The following is a 19352-nucleotide window of genomic DNA, read 5'->3' as shown; positions in this document are numbered from 1 at the left end:
AATAACTAGGGATAAATGGCAACTATATAAATACAGAGCAGTGCTGCATAAGTGGCATAGTGTGGCACAAAATTTTTACTATAGGTAGGACATTTCTGTTACTGTGACAGTACTAATTGGTCCAGTAAGTATATATCATGAGATGGAAATCAGAAGACAGAAAGGTTCATTGGATCACTTCTTTTAGTTTTATTTTCTCTCAGCAATTGCTATGTTTAATCAAACCTGGGATAGGTTTGTGTTGAAGGCTGCTAGCAAGATCTCTGTTTTGATCTCATTTGCTGATACCTACTTTTCTTGCCTACGGCACAGCAGTATTATAAGAACAGATGAATCATTTGCTTTCTGGATCATTTTGAATGACAGAGGTTACCTAGAACCTCGTAGAACACGTACCTAGAACACAGGTACGTGTGTACCTGTGGAACACACGTCTTTCACTAGCCATGCATGCTTCCTGTCTTCTGGCTGGACAGGTGAGCTGTGGGGAAGCCTACAGACTCTGTGCTTCAGCTGCATCACTTACTGTGACTCTGTACTTGTTGCAGTGAACTGTAGATCATATCCCAGTTTCTTTGGTTTTGCAACAGAAACAGATACTGCAACCAAAAATGAGCTCATGAGAAGCTGAAGGCCAGGAAACTCTAGACTTGAGCTATCCAATCCTGAGGCTGCTGACCACATGTGCTATTTAAATTTCAACTGATTATAATGAACTAAAAACTGAAAGTTCAAGTTAGTCACGTTTCAAGTGCTCATTAGCCACATGTGGCTAGTGACTCCTGGTCTGGACAACCCAGACAGACCCATTATCACAGATAGTTATGTCTGGCAGCACAACTTTAGACAAGCTCACCTGAAAGCCTTTGAATTTCTGAACCCAAACATAAACTCCATGTATGATCCAGATTTCAAGAGACAGTTTGATTGGTCTGATTTAAGTCTTTTGCCTACCCGTTAGCTGTGCCGGGATGTGAGAGAGGTATCCACAAAGGAAGACTCCAGTAACCCCTTAGTGCTGCCAGGGAACCTAAGTTCAGAGCCCGCACAGCCACAAAGAGTTGTAGAGGAGCATGTTGTGCTCGTGGTGGACATAGGGTGGCTCAAAATGGACAAATCATTTTAAAAAGTGAGGTACTTTGTTTCATTAAAGATAGGAGAAGAAGGGGATGACAGAGGATGAGATGGTTGGACGGCATCACCAACTCAATGGACATGAGTTTGAGTTAAGCTCTGGGAGATGGTGAAGGACAGGGAAACCCCTGCAGTCCATGGGATCGCAGAGTCAGACCCAACTGAGCCACTGAACACTAGCTTTGTTTCATGCAGTATATAGCAATTATATTCTTCAGAAGTTAAAAAAAGATACAGTTATGCTTTAGATATTTGTTGTCAAAAGCGTCGGCAGACATTTAAGAGTGTGGTTTTGTTCTTAACCTGTCTCTCTAACAGAAAACTGGATATTAGTCAAGAAAACTTTCTATAATATTAATGAAGGCCTTATCACAAAGGTTTTAATTTGTTGCCAGGAAGCTTAATTTGCTCTTGAAGAAAAGTGTTTGATGTCCAGTTTTTCTTTCTGTGCCCCAGCTCTTAGAAAGTTTTAAAGTTTTTCCTAAATACTCCTTTAGTGTAAGCCAAGCAGAGCTCAAACTGATATATTTTAGATAGTTTCTGCTGGGGTTTAACCAGACTGTCAGGTTTTCCTTCATGTGTATTCTTGTCTTGTTTGTTCCTGTATGTATGCATGTGTGTGTCTGTCTGTCTGTTGGTTTGTCTATGTTTTCTCATTGTTTTAAAACATGCTAAAAAAAAAAAAGTAAAAAAATCCCAGGAAATATGAAGTATTACAACACTTTAAACATTGGTCACAAATTGAAAAATAGTTATTTTTATGCTTTTTTGTATGATTGTGACATGACCTATTATGAGACCAGTAAACATGTCATGTTTGTTCACATAACACACTTCTCTTCCATTGTAGAAGTGAGAGGAAGTCTGTTTTGTAAGCATCTAGCCAAGATTTGTCAAGAAAGCTCTTGCCTAAAGCCCTCTGACAGAGTTTCACAGTAATCAGTTGCAACAGACATTTTAATCCAAAGTTAACATTTTTAAAAAAATAATTTTACTCATTTATTTTTTTGCTGTGCTGGATCTTCATTTCTGTGTAGACTTTTCTCTAGTTGTGGCAAGCTGAGGCTACTCTCTAGGTTCAGTGCATGGGCTTCCCATTGCTGTGGCTTCTCTTGTTGCAAAGCACAGGCTCTAGGATGCGTGGGCTTCTATAGTTCCAGCATGTGGGCTCAGTAATTGCAGCTCCCCGGTTCTAGAGCACAAGCTCAGTAGTTGTGGCACAAAGGCTAAGTTGCTCTACAGCATGTGAGATCCTCCCGGATCAAGGATCAAATCTGTGTCTGCTGCATATTGGCAGGTGTATTCTTTACCACTGAGCCACCAGGGAACCCCCAAAGTTAACATTTTATTGCAATGTTTCTTTTACAATTCAAGGAAAATACAGCCTTAAATGGAGCTTTCTATTTATGAGAGGGGATTTAGAAATAATCAAAAAATGATAGTTCTTAAGAGTCAGCAGTCACTTGTAATTATATCAACAAAATGCCCTTAATGCAGCATCTAGATAACTTTCAACTTAACATATTTCAACACTGCCCTTTATTAGCATGGCTTCTTTCTTCATGAAATTGTAAGACAGGGAAATATAAACACTAAAAGGAAACCCAGAAAACAAAAACAAAAACACTTGAAATTTTCTACCTTTTACATATTGCTAAGACATAATTTATAATATAAAACCATAAATTATATTCAGTTATTTACATCAGTTCAGTTCAGTTCAGTTGCTCAGTCGTGTCTGACTCTTTGCAACCCCATGGACTGCAGCACGCCAGGCTTCCCTGTCCATCACAACTCCCGGCTACATATTACATTATAATTAATTATGAAATATCAAATAAAAAACTTGCTTTAAATTTTTTAAATATATGTGAATATGCAAAAGGGCTTCCCAGGTGGTACAGTGATAAATGATGGTCCAGCATCATCAGTAATCACTCCATTCTGAATGCAGACTTCCTGCATCTCACTCTGCGACATCCTAACCTTTCAGATCTTTTGGGACCTCATTGAATCATCAAGTCTATGGGCAATTTCACTCTCAGCAAAGTCCTTCCTCTCTTTACTCAACTTAGGTTTTATGGTCCTTTGTGATATGACAGCTTACAAATGACCTTAACTACCTTTGCACCAACCTCATAGAGGAACTGTAAGAATTAAATGAGCTAATTGAATATGTGTGAAGTGCTTAGGATAGTTGGCATGGTATTATCGCAGAGTCTGCTCAATACATGTCAACCATTGCTATTGCTTGGTGCCTCATCTCGTCTTAACATTTGTCTAATGAAGTTCTAGCTTATCTACCTGCTCCATTTTTGCCCCCAAATGGCTAGGAGTTACTAGAAGAAACCATGCTAACCATCTCACAACCACAAATCTCAAATATGTAGTTAATTTTGCCGAGAAGTCTTGCCATTACTTTCCTAGTGTGTTTGCTTTCTACTCTCTAAAATGTATTTTCAGGTCTCTTTCCTTAATTCATCTACAGTTACAGACAATTTTGGTACAAGTAACAAGAACCTACATTTCAGGAAGCTTAAACAATAAGAAAACACCAGGTAAAATCATAAGAAGTCACAATAGGGCTGTCTCAGAATTGGTAAGTTCAGCAGCTTAGTGACATCTCTCGGCTGTGCAGTCTTTAGTTTGAAGATTCTGCCCTTGCTGGCTTCCATCACGGTTGCAAGGTAGCTGTCACTGCTCCAGTGTCACATGTCGACATGGAGGCGTCCTGGGAGAAGGCCCGTTTATTCCTGGGTGTCTTTATTTCAGTGAGGAAAGACTTTCCTAGAAGACCCATGCAGACTTGACTCCCATGGAAGAAGGCTAGGGCAGTGGTGGTGGTGGTGGGTGTCCAGCTGAGCATCACCTTCCTCCTGCATTTCTGCTATTCACTCATTTCAGTGGGCACTTATCAGGGTTTTTCTGACTCCTCCTCAGCTCCTTTCTATCTAAACAGTCTCCCTAGGTGATCATATCCAGGCCCCTGACCTTGAATGCCATCTGTATGATAGTGATTATTAGTAAACATTTGACTGCATGTCTAATCACATGCTTGACTGCTCCATAACATGGCCAGAGTACACACCCTTTTTCCCAGTGTCAGTAAACACACTTCGTTCTAATTGCACTCAAGGCAGAAATCTAGGCATTAGATTGATTTCCCTGTCCCCTACACCATTTTACTAGCAAGTTTGGACACTCACCCCAAATCCCTCCCCCTATCCCTTCCTATGCTGCCCTATATCAGTCCGAGCTGCCATTGTGTCTCACTTGAAGGACAGCGGTGGTCTCCACCTGGACACCCCACTTTGATCTTACCCCTATAATCTGTTCTCTACCAAGCTTACAGAGGAGCTTTTAAAATGCAAATCGAATTAATGTCACTTTCCACTCAAAACCCTCCAGTGTCTTTACATCACACATAGAATAAGATGTAAACCTCCACTATATCTATATAATGTGAATCCTGCCTGTCCAAATTCACTTCTGCCACTTGCCTCACCATAGCTACAGTGGCCTCCTTCTCTTCCTCAAAACATGCTAAGCTTGGCTTCCCCATAGATTCTTTACATGGCTGATCTCATCACTGATATTCTCTCTGATCTTCATGTAGCTGCCCTGTTAGCATTCAGACATGGGCCTCACCTTTATCAAACAGGCCCTTCCCAACCACCCAAACTAAGTCATCTGATGACTTTGGCCACCTGATTGCATCAGTTCTTCATCAGTTCTTTAGATTGAAGGCAGGAGGAAAAGTGGACAATAGAGGATGAGATGGTTGGATGGCATCAGTGACTGGATGGACATGAGTTTGAGCAAGCTCTGGGAGTTGGTGATGGACAGGGAAGCCTGGCGTGCTGCAGTCTGTGGGGTCGCAAAGAGTCGGACACGGCTGAATGACTGAATTGAATCGAATGTTTATCTCAATCTTTTCCCTGCCTTAAATTCTCTTTGTAACACTCATCACAACCTCAGTTCTCTCTTGTCCTTGTTTAATTGCCCTTTTCTTTCCTTGTGAGCTTTGTAACATCTGGGATGGCCTGTCTCATTCACTGCCACTTGTTCAGCACCTGGGACAGCATCTAGCACATGTTTGATCACTTGACCAATAAATTAAGAGATTGAACAAATGGATTTTATTTGGGAAAAGTAGAACAAATAAAGCCTCATTCAGCTTCATCTAACCATTTTTGAAGGAGAGAGAAAAACAAAACTCATAGTATGTCGTTGTATCATTCGTGATGTCGGAAAGCACATAGTAGAAATTGACTTTGGCTGCTGTATATGAAAGGGAAAATTTATTTTTATTTATCATCCATTCAGGACTCCTAGTCCTGAGAAGTAACATCCAGTGAACCAGACCTGTCTTGGATGCCTGCTTTGCTGTGCCAGGGCAGAGAGAAGAAGGGTCTGGTTTTCTTGGCCTCCATTGGAGGAGTTCTCTACTGTCCTAGGCTGTATACAGCTGGGGCAGGGCAGGCCGGGGGGAGGGGGGAAACTGGGGGGTGTTCTCCAACAGCAAGACCAGGATTTTAACGGGAACAGTGGATGTTGGGCAGCCAAAACATGACAGACATTGAAAGCATTTGGGAAGTTGTTCTGAAGTTTCTCTGGGCCTGTTAGAGCCACGCCACAAGTCATATGAACATTTATCTACTTCCTCCATCTTCTTGGCCCATAATGACCTTAGCTTTCCTCAAACCCAAATCTTCACTAGTGATTAACGTTCCTACACCACTGTTTTCAGAAGATGCTCTCAGATGCTCCTTGGCTTTCTGTCGCCCACACAGTAAGCTGTAGTTCCTTCCAGGTCTAAGGGACCCACGGGACCCGGGCCTGCTCCCCTTGACCTGTGCTCTGGCCGTTCTGGTCTCGCTGTGCTGCTCCGTGAGTCAGACGCAGTCCCCACAGGATCTGTGTGCTATGCACCCCTCGTTTCCTTCTGTTTCTGCCCAAGTGTCCTCCTTGGCCATTCTGTCTAAACTGTGTGCACCCCAGGGATTTGTTCAGTTCACAGCTGTATCCACCTGCTTAGAACAGGAAGCTGCAGTAGGTACTTGAATGATTGAACAAATGTGTAATTCTGGAAATGAGTTCCAAAAGAGAAATTCCAAAATGGTCCCAAGTAACACGTATACAGCATTCGAGGTGACTGTTCTGAAGTGGCACGTACTCCTTGGTTATGTAAATTATGTTGCCTTATTAAAAATGAATCATCTCCTGCCTCTTGTTTTACGGCACTGGATCAACAGATCCCACTGAATCAAAGTCTCCTTGTTGACAGAGACAAAACAAAAAAGCCTTAGAAAACAACTGGCATTTTCTGAGCGTGCCTACAATAGAAAGGGGAGGGTCCCCAGTGCTCCCTCTTCTTCATGACTTAGTGTGGCTTTGGTGTGCTATTTCCGCTTATTACTCTGATGGCCCTTCATGCAGATTCATGGAACACAACAAAGTGCTTTTTCTTGTTGGTGATGAAGTGACTTAAGAATAGTTATTTTTTTGTAGAAGTAAAACATGTTCTAAATTTACTACCCTTGGAAAGGGTTAAATTACTTGTATGTTAGCAGGATCCTTGTGAGCTATTGCACGGGTTCTCATCTCATATTCATATATCTCTTCCTATTTGGTAGTTCTGTGGGGTACTTGCAAGAATGTTACGTGAATGGCCAACCTGACACCATGATTCCATAGTATCAGCATTGCAACCTGAGAGACCTGAGGCTTCCCACCACCTGGAGAGCTTGCCGGGAACGCAGACAGAAAGTAGCTTGGGAGGCTTTTACCTAGTGGCCAGCTGTTTGTCTGCCTGTACTGTGCTCTTGAAAAATGATGTAGCACTTTTATTCCTATTACCTAAATGTTGCAGAACATTTTTGAAATACAGACAAGCAGAATGAGTAAAAAAATTATCATTATCTATCAGCTGGTCCCACAGAGACAGCTTTCTGCATACATTTTAAATATGTATATGCCTACTTACTATTATGCAGCTACTTATATATACCCCATGCATACCTTTTATTTTATAAAATCAAGCCATGAATTTATTTCATAAGTTGCTTTTTACTTTTTTACCACATAGTAGATAAGAATCAGGCAGAGGTAGGTTTGGATTCTATTTCTGCAGCTTAAATCTGTGACGCTGGGCAAGTTACCAAAACCCTTGTGAGTCTCAGAGCAGGGCCCAAAGGAGTCAGGGGTCAATGCTGGAAGCTCTTGGGATGGACAGTAGTGTAAGTCTGAATCAATCTCAGACCTGTTTGATTTTGAATATGTTAGGGCAGCAGTCAGAATGGAACTATTTTAATTCCACTGAGGATGACCCTATTTTTAGTTCTGATTAATTTCACCAGTCATTAAGACTATCTCGAGATGGCACTTTGTCATCTTGAACTCAAATCCCTATTGGAACTCAGCAGATTGGGTGATCTGCTGAAGTAAGCCCAATATAAGAAAATCAACTGACAGAAAAATACAACACACTTATCTTCGCTTTACCTCTGAGCTAATACTGGAATTTAATATTCAGAATTAATAAAAGGTGAGTTGAAATAATTCTCTCTAATACTCCTTTCTTTATTTGGAATGTAAATCTGATGCCTTTTCATCCACACTACATCTCAGTGGCACATTCTGTCTCTCAGGTTGCAGGATGCAGTTTTGCACTGAGCCTTGCTTTTCTAATGAGTTAATTGCTTTATTTCACAATAGAAAACAGCTTAAACAGAAGTACTTCCAAATTGGACTAGAATGTTGGCATAAAAGATTTTCTATTTGGAGTATCTATTTCTGAGATATTTGTAGAAATCAAATTCCATATCAGTAATGTTTAGTTTTCTGTGTGGTATTGCTCTGCAGTTCAGTAACTTCTGTATGTACAGCTCTTTGCTCACACTATCAGTATTAGTTGACAAAGACAAACAAACAGGTCATATCATCTTTATAAAGGTTGAAATCACAAATTTTATATGCTTGAGGATGGTAAAGGGTCAGTTACCTTTAATTCCCATAAAGTAAAAATATGGTTCAAGCTATCAGCCTTTGATTTCTGCGAACTGGATTGCAGCATATGAAAGTGGACCAAATAATTTCTTACCAAACAGGTTTCCTAAAGATGAAGTTTTGGTAAGAATGAGGAGATCAAATCACATATTTATGTAACTATTTAAGCATGCCCATTTTGACAAATAGTGTTAGGGAAACTGGATTCCTACCTGCAAATGAATCGAGTTGGACATATATACCATATACAATAATTACCTCAAAGTGAATCCTATACCTTAATGTAAGTATTGAAAGTACAGAACTCCTAGAAGAAAACAGTGGAAAAACTTTTGACATTGGATTTGGCAGTTACTTCTTGGCCATGACACCGAAAGCAAAGATAACAAAAGAAAAAAATAAACTGAATTTCCTCAAAATTAAAAATTTTGCCTGCCTCAAAGGATGCTATGAGCAGTGAAAAAGCAACCAATGAATTGGGAGAAAGTATTTGCAAATCATGTGTCTGATAAGGGATTAATATCCAGAGTTTATAAAGAACGCTTTGAACTCAACAATGACAGAACAACCCAGTTAAAAGTGGGCAAAGGGCCTAAATAGACTTTTCTCCAAAAAGATATACAAATTGTCAATAAGCACGTAAAAAGATGCTAAGGTCACTGGTTGTTAGGGAAATGCAAATCAAAAGCACAGTGAGATATCAGTTCACACCCACTAAGATGACTGCCATCAAAAAGCAAAATAACAAAGTGTTGGTAAGAAATGTGGAGAAATTGGAACACTTTTGCCAGGTTGGTGGGAATAGAAAATGGTGAAGTTGTTATGAAAAAGTATGGCTGTTCATCAAAAATTAAACACAGACTTACTGTATTTTCCAGCAGTTCCACTTCTGGACATCTACTCAAACAAATTGAAAGCAGGGTCTTGAAGACATGTTTGTACACACATATTCATACCAATATTATTTCTAATAGCCAGAAGGTGGAAGCAAGCCAGATGTTCCTCAACTAATGAATGAATAAACAAATCATGTTCAGCAGAATGAATAAACAAAACATATTCAGCGTTATAAAGGAATGAAATTCTAACACATGCTACAGTATGAGTGAACTTGAAGACAGTTTGCTAAGTGAAATAAGCCAGCCATAAAAGAACAAATACTGTGTCACTGCACTTACATGAGGTTCCTAACGTGGATATCTTGTGATGTCAACCCAAAAAAGCCAAGTCTTGAATGCAGTGTTAGTTGCTGATGAGCCAAGTTGGTGGTTTTTCCTTAGATCCTGTGATGCACTGTTTTCAGCGGAACAGAAAGGTCTCTTCAGCACCAAGTGTCTCACCCTCGCATCATTTCCTCCAGCAGATGATTAAGTCTGCATCCATTTCATCTAGCAAAGTTTAGAGTCTTGTGCCATTCAGCTGTTTGATGAGGTTAGTTTCATGCTGTCCCTTTGTTAAATTGTTAGAAAATAATGTGATGAATGGGCTTAAGCTTTTTGGACTTGCAAAATACTGAGTTTCCGTTGAATAAGAAGTGCACACTAACAATGACCATTGAGGGTCACATGCTAAATTTGACCAGTCTACATTAAACTTTTCATAGAACACAGCAAAGAATCATTCTCTAGTGTTGTGCTTATTATGAATACTATAGCTGTAAGTTCTTTAGTCTCTTGAAAATCCTCCTCACTTCCATGAGTAGATATAACTATCTGTGTTGTATTACTTGTATCTCTCTGTTCTAATCAGCTGCCATTAGAAATACCGTAAACAACTTGTCTTTTTCCATGAAGTTTATTCTGTAAGTTCTCAGACCTATCTTTACTACACTGAGCAACATGATTATTTACAGTTGGATTTAAATTTGTCAGTGCTTCATTTTTCACCATTTTTTGCCATGTCGCATAAAATACCTCTAAACTTACCGTCTCTAACTGCTTGGGGAGTATAAGCAATAAGCAGTTTATAGAAGCAGAACTCTGTGCTATCTATGCTGTACTTAGTCTCTCAGTCATATCCAACTCTGCAACCCCATAGATGGTAGCCCACCGAACTCCTCTGTCCATGGGGATTCATTCTCCAGGAAAGAATACTGGAGTGGGTTGCTGTGCCCTCTTTCAGGGGACCTTCCCAACCCATGATCAGATCCAGGTCTCCCACATTGCAGGCAGATTCTTTACCAACTAAGCCACCAGGGAATAATCCTAAACTCATTTATGTTCAAAAACAATCCCTACAGAAAATGTCAATCCTTTTGAAGTTTGTTCTTATTTCTTTTTTCCCCATAAATCACCTATATTTTTAAACATAATTCTCAACATAATTGTTTAATAATAGCCTCATAAACTTCCAATACCAATGTGCTTTGTTTACTAAACACATAGGAATATACTTAATTATTGAAGGGATATATATTTTCTTGAAACTTACCTCTCATCCCCCCCCCCAACTTTTGATTGAGATGTGGATAAGAAATGATTTTACCTTCCTTTTAAAATCGCTTAAAGAAAAAAAAATAAAATAAAATCGCTTAAAGAAAATCAAAACCTCTCAGTCTACAGTATTGGAGTCGTAGGAAGTGGTGGAGGCTGTGGCAGCTTGAGTGCATTGTATCTAAAAGACGCAGCTGCAGTTAACTTCCAGGTTAAAACTAACTTTTATATGAAATCACCCACTCAGTCTATAAATGTTGGTGACTAATGCAGAATAAACTGCACGGGCAGTGAAACACACGGTGAGCTCGTTCAGATGTGTGAGCAACAGTTTTCTTCTTCTCCCCTGAACCTTCAGAGTCAGCCTTTCCTCCGCCTCCTGGTCAGCCCAGCTGCCACTTCAAGGATAAGACTCAGGGATAAGATTTAAGATTTGCAGCTGTTGGTAGAAATTAAAGCTACCAATAAGAATATGACCTGCTTTTGTTTAGCTTTCTATTTATTGAAATCACAGTCTCCTCACTTAAAGGTACTGGAGTGAGCAGACAGATGGATCTAATAGAATACTGCAACAGGGGATGATTATCACTTTCCTTAAAAAAGTTAAACCATGGGACAAAGCCTGTTTTCATGAGCAATTATCTGTTTTTATTTTCATTAAGTTAAAATTAGTTTACAGTTCATTTACCTTAAATAAGTCTTTAAAAGCACACGAGTTGAATTTCTGAGAATTTGATGTTTTATCTGAACTGAAGGAGAAATGCCAAGCTTGATGGACCTGTCATTCCTCCTATGAATGACCTAAGGGAAAGGAGACTGCCCCCACCCTCCTCCACTACTGTACATCTTTTGGTTCCTGACACGGTAATGATTGTGGATTGGATTCAGGAACATGCCATCTGTGTTACCAGTGATGGGCAGTGTCAGAATCACTTAATAGTGATACAAGATTCTTAAGTGCTTTTAGAGTTTTAATAATTTTATAAACTAATGAAGAAATGAGGTTAAGTTTTGAAGTAGTTTTCCAGTTACTTAATTTTAACATAAAAATTTCTGGTCCTGGTTTGTTTTTCCAATAGAAGAAATGAAAAATTGAGATGTTTAAGCAAAAGGCTGTCAAGTCATCGCACACGTTTTCTGTCTCATCCACGCTGTAGGGGGAACGCAGCGACTGCCGCGTGCCATTGGGATGTCCCTGGCGAAAGAGCTCATCTTCTCTGCGCGTGTGCTCGATGGCCAAGAAGCCAAGTCAGTGGGCTTGATCAGCCATGTTCTAGAACAGAACCAGGAGGGGGACGCCGCCTACAGAAAGGCCTTGGACCTAGCAAGAGAGTTTTTACCTCAGGTATTTTAACTACGTTTCTTTTTTTGCTCTTTTTTATAACCTTACAACAAGTTGACAAAACCAGCGATCGTCTTACCTACCTATAATGTCCTTTGCTTGCTTTCCAAGTAGAGAAGTGTACAGGTAGCTGTAAAAGTAGAAATCATATACTAGATTAGTATTAAGAGCCTTCAGAATTAAGATTTGAAGGTAATTCAAGGCCCTTACTGTAGCTGCACATTGATAATATATTATGTGCATGTTTATCACATGCAACAGAGATTCCCAGCAACTTAAGTTGTTCGCCAGCTAGTCCTCCTGCCCTGAACGGTACACGTGGGCTTTCACACTGGATTGTCCCCAAACTGAAACGCAAATAAATAAGGAGCCCACAGTCCATTATGTCAAGCGAGCTTTCATTGAGATCACTTAACTTGAGATAACCTGCTTAAATAGCACCAGTTGTTTATCTTACTGTGTTTGTTTTCATGGTGATGGAAGCCTTGTTTTAACTCCTTTGTGCACAATCCACTTCTTCAGAAGTAGACTTCAAGTCTGGGAATCACTGCACGTTTACTCACAGGTCTTAATCCTCGTGAGCAGTAGTATTAATAATAAACAGAGTGTCAAGGAACCTGTTTTAAGGGTTTCTTGGTTCTCTCACTCTTGCAGAAGTATTTTTCAAATAGTCCTTTGTTCGGAAATCATAGATTAAAGGACTTTTGCCAAGTAAACAATTAGTGATTTGTCTTTATTCCCAATGGATTGTAAACTTTTATAATCCCCTAACCATTTCTGGAGTCAAAAGTACTTCCTCTCTAACTCAATCAGTATTTGTAACCTCTTTTGAGGCCATGGGTTCTTTTGGGAGCTCTCATGAATCTCTCTAGAGAAATGCACGCACCCTCCACATTTGTTCGGGGCTCTGTATCTGGTTTCAGGAAGCATCCGTGGAGTTCTTTGTTGTCAGACAGAGCCCAGGTCTGCTGCGGCGCACCTGTCCCTGCGAGCTGTCAGATGGGGCCTCTCATTTGAGTTGGCTTCTAAAGCCACACTGCCTGGGTGTCGGTGCTATTTCAGCGCTTCTCAGTTAAGTTAGGAGCTGTAAGCTCTTTCAGGGTGGGGCCCTTATGTACGTTCATTGCCTGGATGAGGTAACACACAGCCTTATACTCTGCATCTATAGAGAGCTAACACAAGACTTTCACTACTTTGAGATTAAGAAAAGCTCTCCTTGTAACTTTGGTATTGATGTTTCTTCAAAATATTAAGGAAACATCTAGCTAAAGAGAGATTAAAGGTGTACACATATCAGAAGTGATAGTTTAGCTCCATACAGATTTAGCCACTTCCTGTAGCTTAAAACTTGACGACCAGTACACGTCTCAGTTGAAGTAAAGCAGTGTATTTAAGGAAGGTTTGGGCGTAATTCCAGTTCTGAGATCCACAGCCTCCCATGGTCCTTGGATGTGAGTGGTCAGCTCCCTGTTACAGATCTCCGCTGGGGTGGCGGGTGGCTCATTAGCCCCTTGGTGCCTCTGTGGTTCCATTCTTCATCTCACTCCTGAGAACTGGCTCTCTCGTATGCGATCTTGCTCACACACATGCGCGCTCTCTTTCTCTTTCTCTCTCTCTGTGCCCGCAGCTCACCCCACCCTAGAGCCTCCTCCTCCCCACCTCCAAACTGACATCTGACTGCACCCTGCCATGTGGTAAACCAGGCTGTCCTCATCATCCTTTTCATCTGAAGGACACCCCTCTGAGAACATTAATTGCTAACATTATTTTTCCCCCAGCTGAAGGGAGATGTCAGATGACTTCGGAAAATGTGTAACTGTGAAACTGTATGCACACAGAATTTGAGGTGGAATAATTTTTATTTTTAAAGATCTTGTTAGTACATGATTAGTCTCTAAGTAATTAGGAAACTTTTAAACAATTAGGATTTCTGCGTGATTTCTGTATTTGTGTGTATCTACTTCTGTTTTTCTGAGGAAAAAAATAGTTTGTATATATAGAAGAGGCACTGGTTTCATATTTTAAAAAAGAAGCTAATTGAATAAGCGTTATATCTAATAGTGTTTTCATTTTCCTATTTCTCCAGTTTCCTAAACCTTGCTGCCCAAAGTGTGGTCTGTGGACCAGCAGTCCAGGCATCCCCTGGGAGCACCGCCCACCCCCAACCCTGAATCAGTGTCACCGTTTTAACAAGGGACCTAGGGACTTGTGTGCATATGGAAGTCTGGCCAGCATTTGTCTGGGTCAGCTGGTGATAAAAGTGAAAGGATAAAATTCTCATTGAGAGGAGTACTCTGTTTTGTTTTGTTTTATTTTGTTTTTTAGTGAATTGTTGATCTTAAAGAAAACTAGTACATACAAATTACATTTGGAAGAATTCTACCTAAGATACTTGCCTAAGTCTCAGAAAATTGCAGGGTCTTAAAATTTTTCAGCATATGATTTAGGAAGAAAATTTAGGTAGATTAAAACTGATAACCGAAAAAAAAACATGCCATCATACATTTATGCACTTACTGGAGTCCTTTATTGTGCCTCTTATTTAGAACCTCTTGCATTTTAATTCAAAAGATGCTTTAAACTATACCATTGAATTCTAATTCATCGCTCATAACAATTTTCAGGAATTTTAAATATGATCAAATAAATTCCATCTGGAGGATTGTGGTTTTCTAAGATAAAACCTCCTCGCAGAGGACTCTCAGTTTTGACCCTCACACATCTAAAGAACTCATTTGGACTTTTGTGTAATATGGGAGTACTGCCTGAAGGACATGTCTTTACTAGTACATCATCATTGTGATTAATTATTGATGCCCAGGGAAGAAGAATACAGATCCACTACCTAAAACAGATGCTATCTGTATATGTGCTGCCAAAGCAAGCCAACAGATGCTATCTGAATTCCCATGTTAGTCAAGAGCATCAGCCTCATCTCCAGCCCAGTTCAGTTCAGTTCAATCTCTAGTCATGTCCGACTCATTGCAACCCCATGGACTGCAGCCTGCCAGACTTCTCTGTCCATCACCAACTCCTGGAGCTGACTTAGACTCATGTCCATCGAGTCAGTGATGCCATCCAACCATCTCATCTGTTGTCCCCTTCTCCTCCTGCCTTCAGTCTTTCCCAGCATCAGAGTCTTTTCCAGTAAGTCAGTTCTTTGCATCAGATGGCCAAAGTATTGGAGCTTCAGCTTCAGCATCAGTCCTTCCCATGAATATTCAGGACTGATTTGCTTTAGGGTTGACTGGTTTGATCTCCTTGCAGTCCAAGGGACTCTCAAGAGTCTTCTCAAACACCATTTCAAAAGCATCAATTCTTTTGCACTCAGCTTTCTTTATAGTCCAACTCTCACATCCATACATGACTACTGGAAAAACCATAGCTTTGACTAGATGGACATTCGTCAGCAAAGTAATGTCTCTGCTTTTTAATATGCTGTCTAGGTTGGTCATAGCTTTTCTTCCAAGGAGCAAGCGTCTTTTAATTTCATGGCTACAGTCACCATCTGCAGTGATTTTGGAGCCCAAGAAAATTAAGTCTGTCACTGTTTCAATTGTTCCCCCATCTATTTGCCATGAAGGAATGGGACCAGATGCCATGATCTTAGTTTTCTGAATGTTGAGGTTTAAACCAGCTTAAACTTTCACTCTTTCACTTTCTCCTCCTTCACTTTCATCAAGAGTCTCTTTAGTTTCTCTTCACTTTTCGCCATAAGGGTGATGCCGTCTGCATTATCAGAGATTATTGGTATTTCTTCCGTCAATCTTGATTCCAGCTTGTGCTTCATCTAACCTGGCATTTCACATGATGTACTCTGCATATAAATTAAATAAGCAGGGTGACAATATACAGCCCAAGCTTCTGTCAAACCACTGATGGGTATGCTAATTGTGCCAAACACTCTTACCTCCTTTTCCTTTTCCTACTTAACTTGTAGGGAGATTTGCTGAACAGTGGAAAGCCCTCTATTGGACACATGCCACCTGCCGACCTCTGAGCATCTAGTGTGCTGTGCTGCAGCATGCCGTGGGTCCTGCGTCCTATGGTGGTGCAGTAGCTTGTTAGAATTATGGTTTATTAATAGTTAAAAGCCTTGCATGCGTGCTTAGTCACTCAGTTGTGTCCAATTCTTTGTGGCCGTTTGGGCTATAGCCATGGGATTTTTCAGGCAAGAATACTGGAGTAGGTTGCTGTTCCTTCCTGTGGAAGATGTTCCCAGCCCAGTGATTAACACTGTATCTCCTGCGTTTCCTGCATTGCACATGATTCTTTACTTTCTGAGCCATCAGGGAAGCCCGAAGGCCTTGCAAATCTCCTAAAATGAATTTTCCGTCAGTTATCTTACAGGCATTGTTGCTTCTATGCTATGGATCCACCAAAGGGATTTCCTGAATTTGACTGAGATGTACAACATGATTTGCATAAATAATAGTTAAAATATGTTTTGTTTGAATTTTAGGGACCTGTTGCAATGAGAGTGGCAAAATTAGCAATTAATCAAGGAATGGAGGTGAGTTTCCTAAGCTTTTTGTTGGAATAGGTAGTAGAGATTAATTTAAATGAACCATTATTTTTTAATATTCTAAAATATTTACTGCTGTGATTACTGAAAGCTACTGAGGTGTTTTTTAGCTACATCAGTGATTTCATTCTGCTTATAGCTGTAGTTGATTCAGTATCATAATCACAGAATCCAGTAATTTCACTTATACCCTGCAGCGTATGACATGCTTATTATTTTTGCCATTGAGTTAATAGACTTATTGGCTAGTAGTTCATAGAAAACCAAAACAAAAGAGTATTCTATGTATTCTCAGCACCAGTATCACATTACAAAAAACCATTTTTTTTCTAAGGAGAACTTCCTGTTGCAAAGCTCCTGCTAAGCATGGAGACCCTCTTTCACTTCTCCATGTGCTTTCTTCAGTGAGACACATGCAGACCCTGTAGGGAGCCCTGGGGTTCCTCTGGAGATGTAGTCCAAAGGAGCAGAGGCCCCAGGACAGGGGAGAGGTAAGCAGCCCAAGGGATCCCTGCAGGCACCCATTTACTTGGGCTTTGCATTATAGCAGTTGTATTTTAGGTAAATTATAGGAATTTTGAAGAAAGATACTTCTTCCTTACAGACCCAGAAGTTCTATATTTTCCTGCGCTTCATAGCAGTAAAACAAGGTTGAATTTGTTAGCAGTAAATACCTTTAAAAAAATGTTTTAAGGCATTTGATTGGGTTTTTAAAATTCTTTCCCTTCTCCAGGGGATATTTCTGACCCAGGGATTGAACCCGGGTCTCCTTCATTGCAGGCAAATTCTTTGCTATCTGAGCTGCCAGGCAATATATAGATATATCTTATGTACTTTATAAAGACTTCACCTAGATTAACTCATTTGATCTTCCAACAACCCCATTTGGTAGGTACTATAATTAGCTACTTGTTCAGATGCACCTCTCTGAGGCAAAAGAGGTTCAATAACCTCTGTAAGCAAGGTTACACAGCTCGCATAAAGTAGAGTCAGAATTTGAACCCAGGCAAACTAAGTTTCTCGTGCTGGTCATACTTCTGATTTGCTATATTACATCAAAGAGTTCTGTTCTTTTGGAATAAGGTTGTTAAATTTGAATTTATATTGATATACCATATTTTTAAAAAGTAATTCTTGCTAAAATGAATTATATTTTTATTATCAGGTCGATTTAGTAACAGGATTAGCCATAGAAGAAGCATGTTATGCTCAGGTATGTGATAAAATCTCTAATTCAATGCAGATACCCCTTACCTTCTGTATAAGTCAACTAAATTATATATCATGAGCAGATTCGAATCACGCCTATTACAAAATCATACAAATGGGTTGAAATTGTTTGTTTCTTCTCTTTAACTATCACCAGCTCTTGTGACTAATTCTGTTTCACTTAGTGATGACTCTTGTCTTCATAATTTAGAAAACCTTTGGAATAGTTGTTAGTAGCATTTGTTCTGTAGATGTCTCTCTGGCTCCCGTTGTGTTTTCTGGGTGTGGTTTGAACCCTCACTCCAGACCAGAGAGATGGGAGAAAGGCAGCTGTGACCATGTGCCTCTTGGGAACATCAGAGTTTGAGACTCACTGACTTTTCCTGATGTTCTGAACCTTTTCTCCTACCCACTGAAAGTTTAGTAATTCAATTACATACAGTTTTCTTTTTTATACACAAATTAATAGGGCTTTTTGTAGAGGAACAAATCTTCCTTCCTCCCTTTCTTCCATCCTTTTTTAAATGAAAGATAATATTTTGTTTTAGGGCATGTAAAGTGGCACAAGAGTTTTGTTCCACCACCTTTTCTGAGAATTGGAAACTGTGTTAGCTCCCGTTTAAGCACGGCAGAGTCATGAGTTAGAAGCAAGAGCTAGAGTGCTGACTCTGTTCAGTATGTGAATCGCCACCTGTCATTGCTGAACGCATGCCACGAATGAACTAAGTTACAAACCTCTTACAAATGGACAACCTCAGAGTCTGAAGAAAAATTTTAAAAGCATATTTGGCCACACCTTATCAAATGTAAAGGCACAGGAATCATACAAAGTAGTCTGTCAGACCACAAGGGAATTAAACTAAAACTCAGTAGCAGAAAGATAGATGGAAGCCTACCTATTAATGGTGAGATTTCATCTTTTCAATAAGACTGAACAGGGTGCCTTTAAATGACATACATCAAAGAAAAAGTTTCAAGAGGAATTAAGATATATTTTGAGCTAAATCAAAATGAAAATATAGCTTATCAAAATTTGTGGGAATACATCAAAAATAATGTTTGGAGAGAAATTTATAGCATTAAATGTGTATATTAGAAAAGAAAGTTCTGAAATCAGCTTATTAGAAATGCAAGAAAGGTTATTATTACTGATCCTGTTGACATTGAAAGGATAAAAGAATACTGTGAACTATGTATGGCCACAAATCTGATAACTTAAGATGAAATAGACCAATTCCTTGAAAGACAAAATATACCAAAATTCATACAAGGAAAAACAGATAATCTTTATAGTCCTGTTTTTTATACAGATTAAATCAATAATTAATAAGCTTCTGAAATAGCACCAGGCCCGGATATTTTTCACTGGTGAATTCTACCAAACATTTAATGAAGAAATTACACCAATTATCTACAGTCTTTTCCAGAAAATAGAAGCAGGGGGAACATTTCCTAACTTATTCCATCAGGACAGCGTGTGTGTGCGCGCTGGCGCTTGAGTCGTGTCTGGCTGTCTGCAACCCTGCGGACTGTAGCCTGCCAGGCTCCTCTGTCCATGGGATTCTCCATGCACGAATCCTGGAGTGGGTTGTCATGCCCTCCTCCAGGGGATCTGAACCCAGGGATCAAACCTGCATCTCTTACGTCTCCTGCATTGGCAGATGGGTTCTTTACCACCAGTGCCATCTGGGAAGCCTGAGGA

The 19352-nt window shown here is 39.9% G+C and overlaps 1 protein-coding gene across 4 annotated transcripts in view; it reads left to right on the top strand.

Moving 5' to 3' along the window:
- Positions 1-19352, top strand: part of AUH (AU RNA binding methylglutaconyl-CoA hydratase) — a 192780-nt gene that overhangs the window by 160306 nt on the left and 13122 nt on the right. For all 4 annotated transcript variants that reach the window (XM_043927261.1, XM_043927263.1, XM_043927262.1 and 1 more), the window contains 3 exons: positions 11732-11919; positions 16379-16429; positions 17607-17654. In XM_043927261.1, coding sequence (XP_043783196.1) covers positions 11732-11919; positions 16379-16429; positions 17607-17654 — 287 coding nt within the window. The remainder of the gene's footprint in view (positions 1-11731; positions 11920-16378; positions 16430-17606; positions 17655-19352) is intronic.

Source organism: Cervus elaphus, chromosome 16 (genome assembly GCF_910594005.1).
Source record: "Cervus elaphus chromosome 16, mCerEla1.1, whole genome shotgun sequence".
NCBI classification, from domain to species: Eukaryota; Metazoa; Chordata; class Mammalia; order Artiodactyla; family Cervidae; genus Cervus; species Cervus elaphus.
The sequence above is the reverse complement of the archived record's forward strand: the minus strand, read 5'-3'. Positions and strand labels throughout refer to the sequence as shown.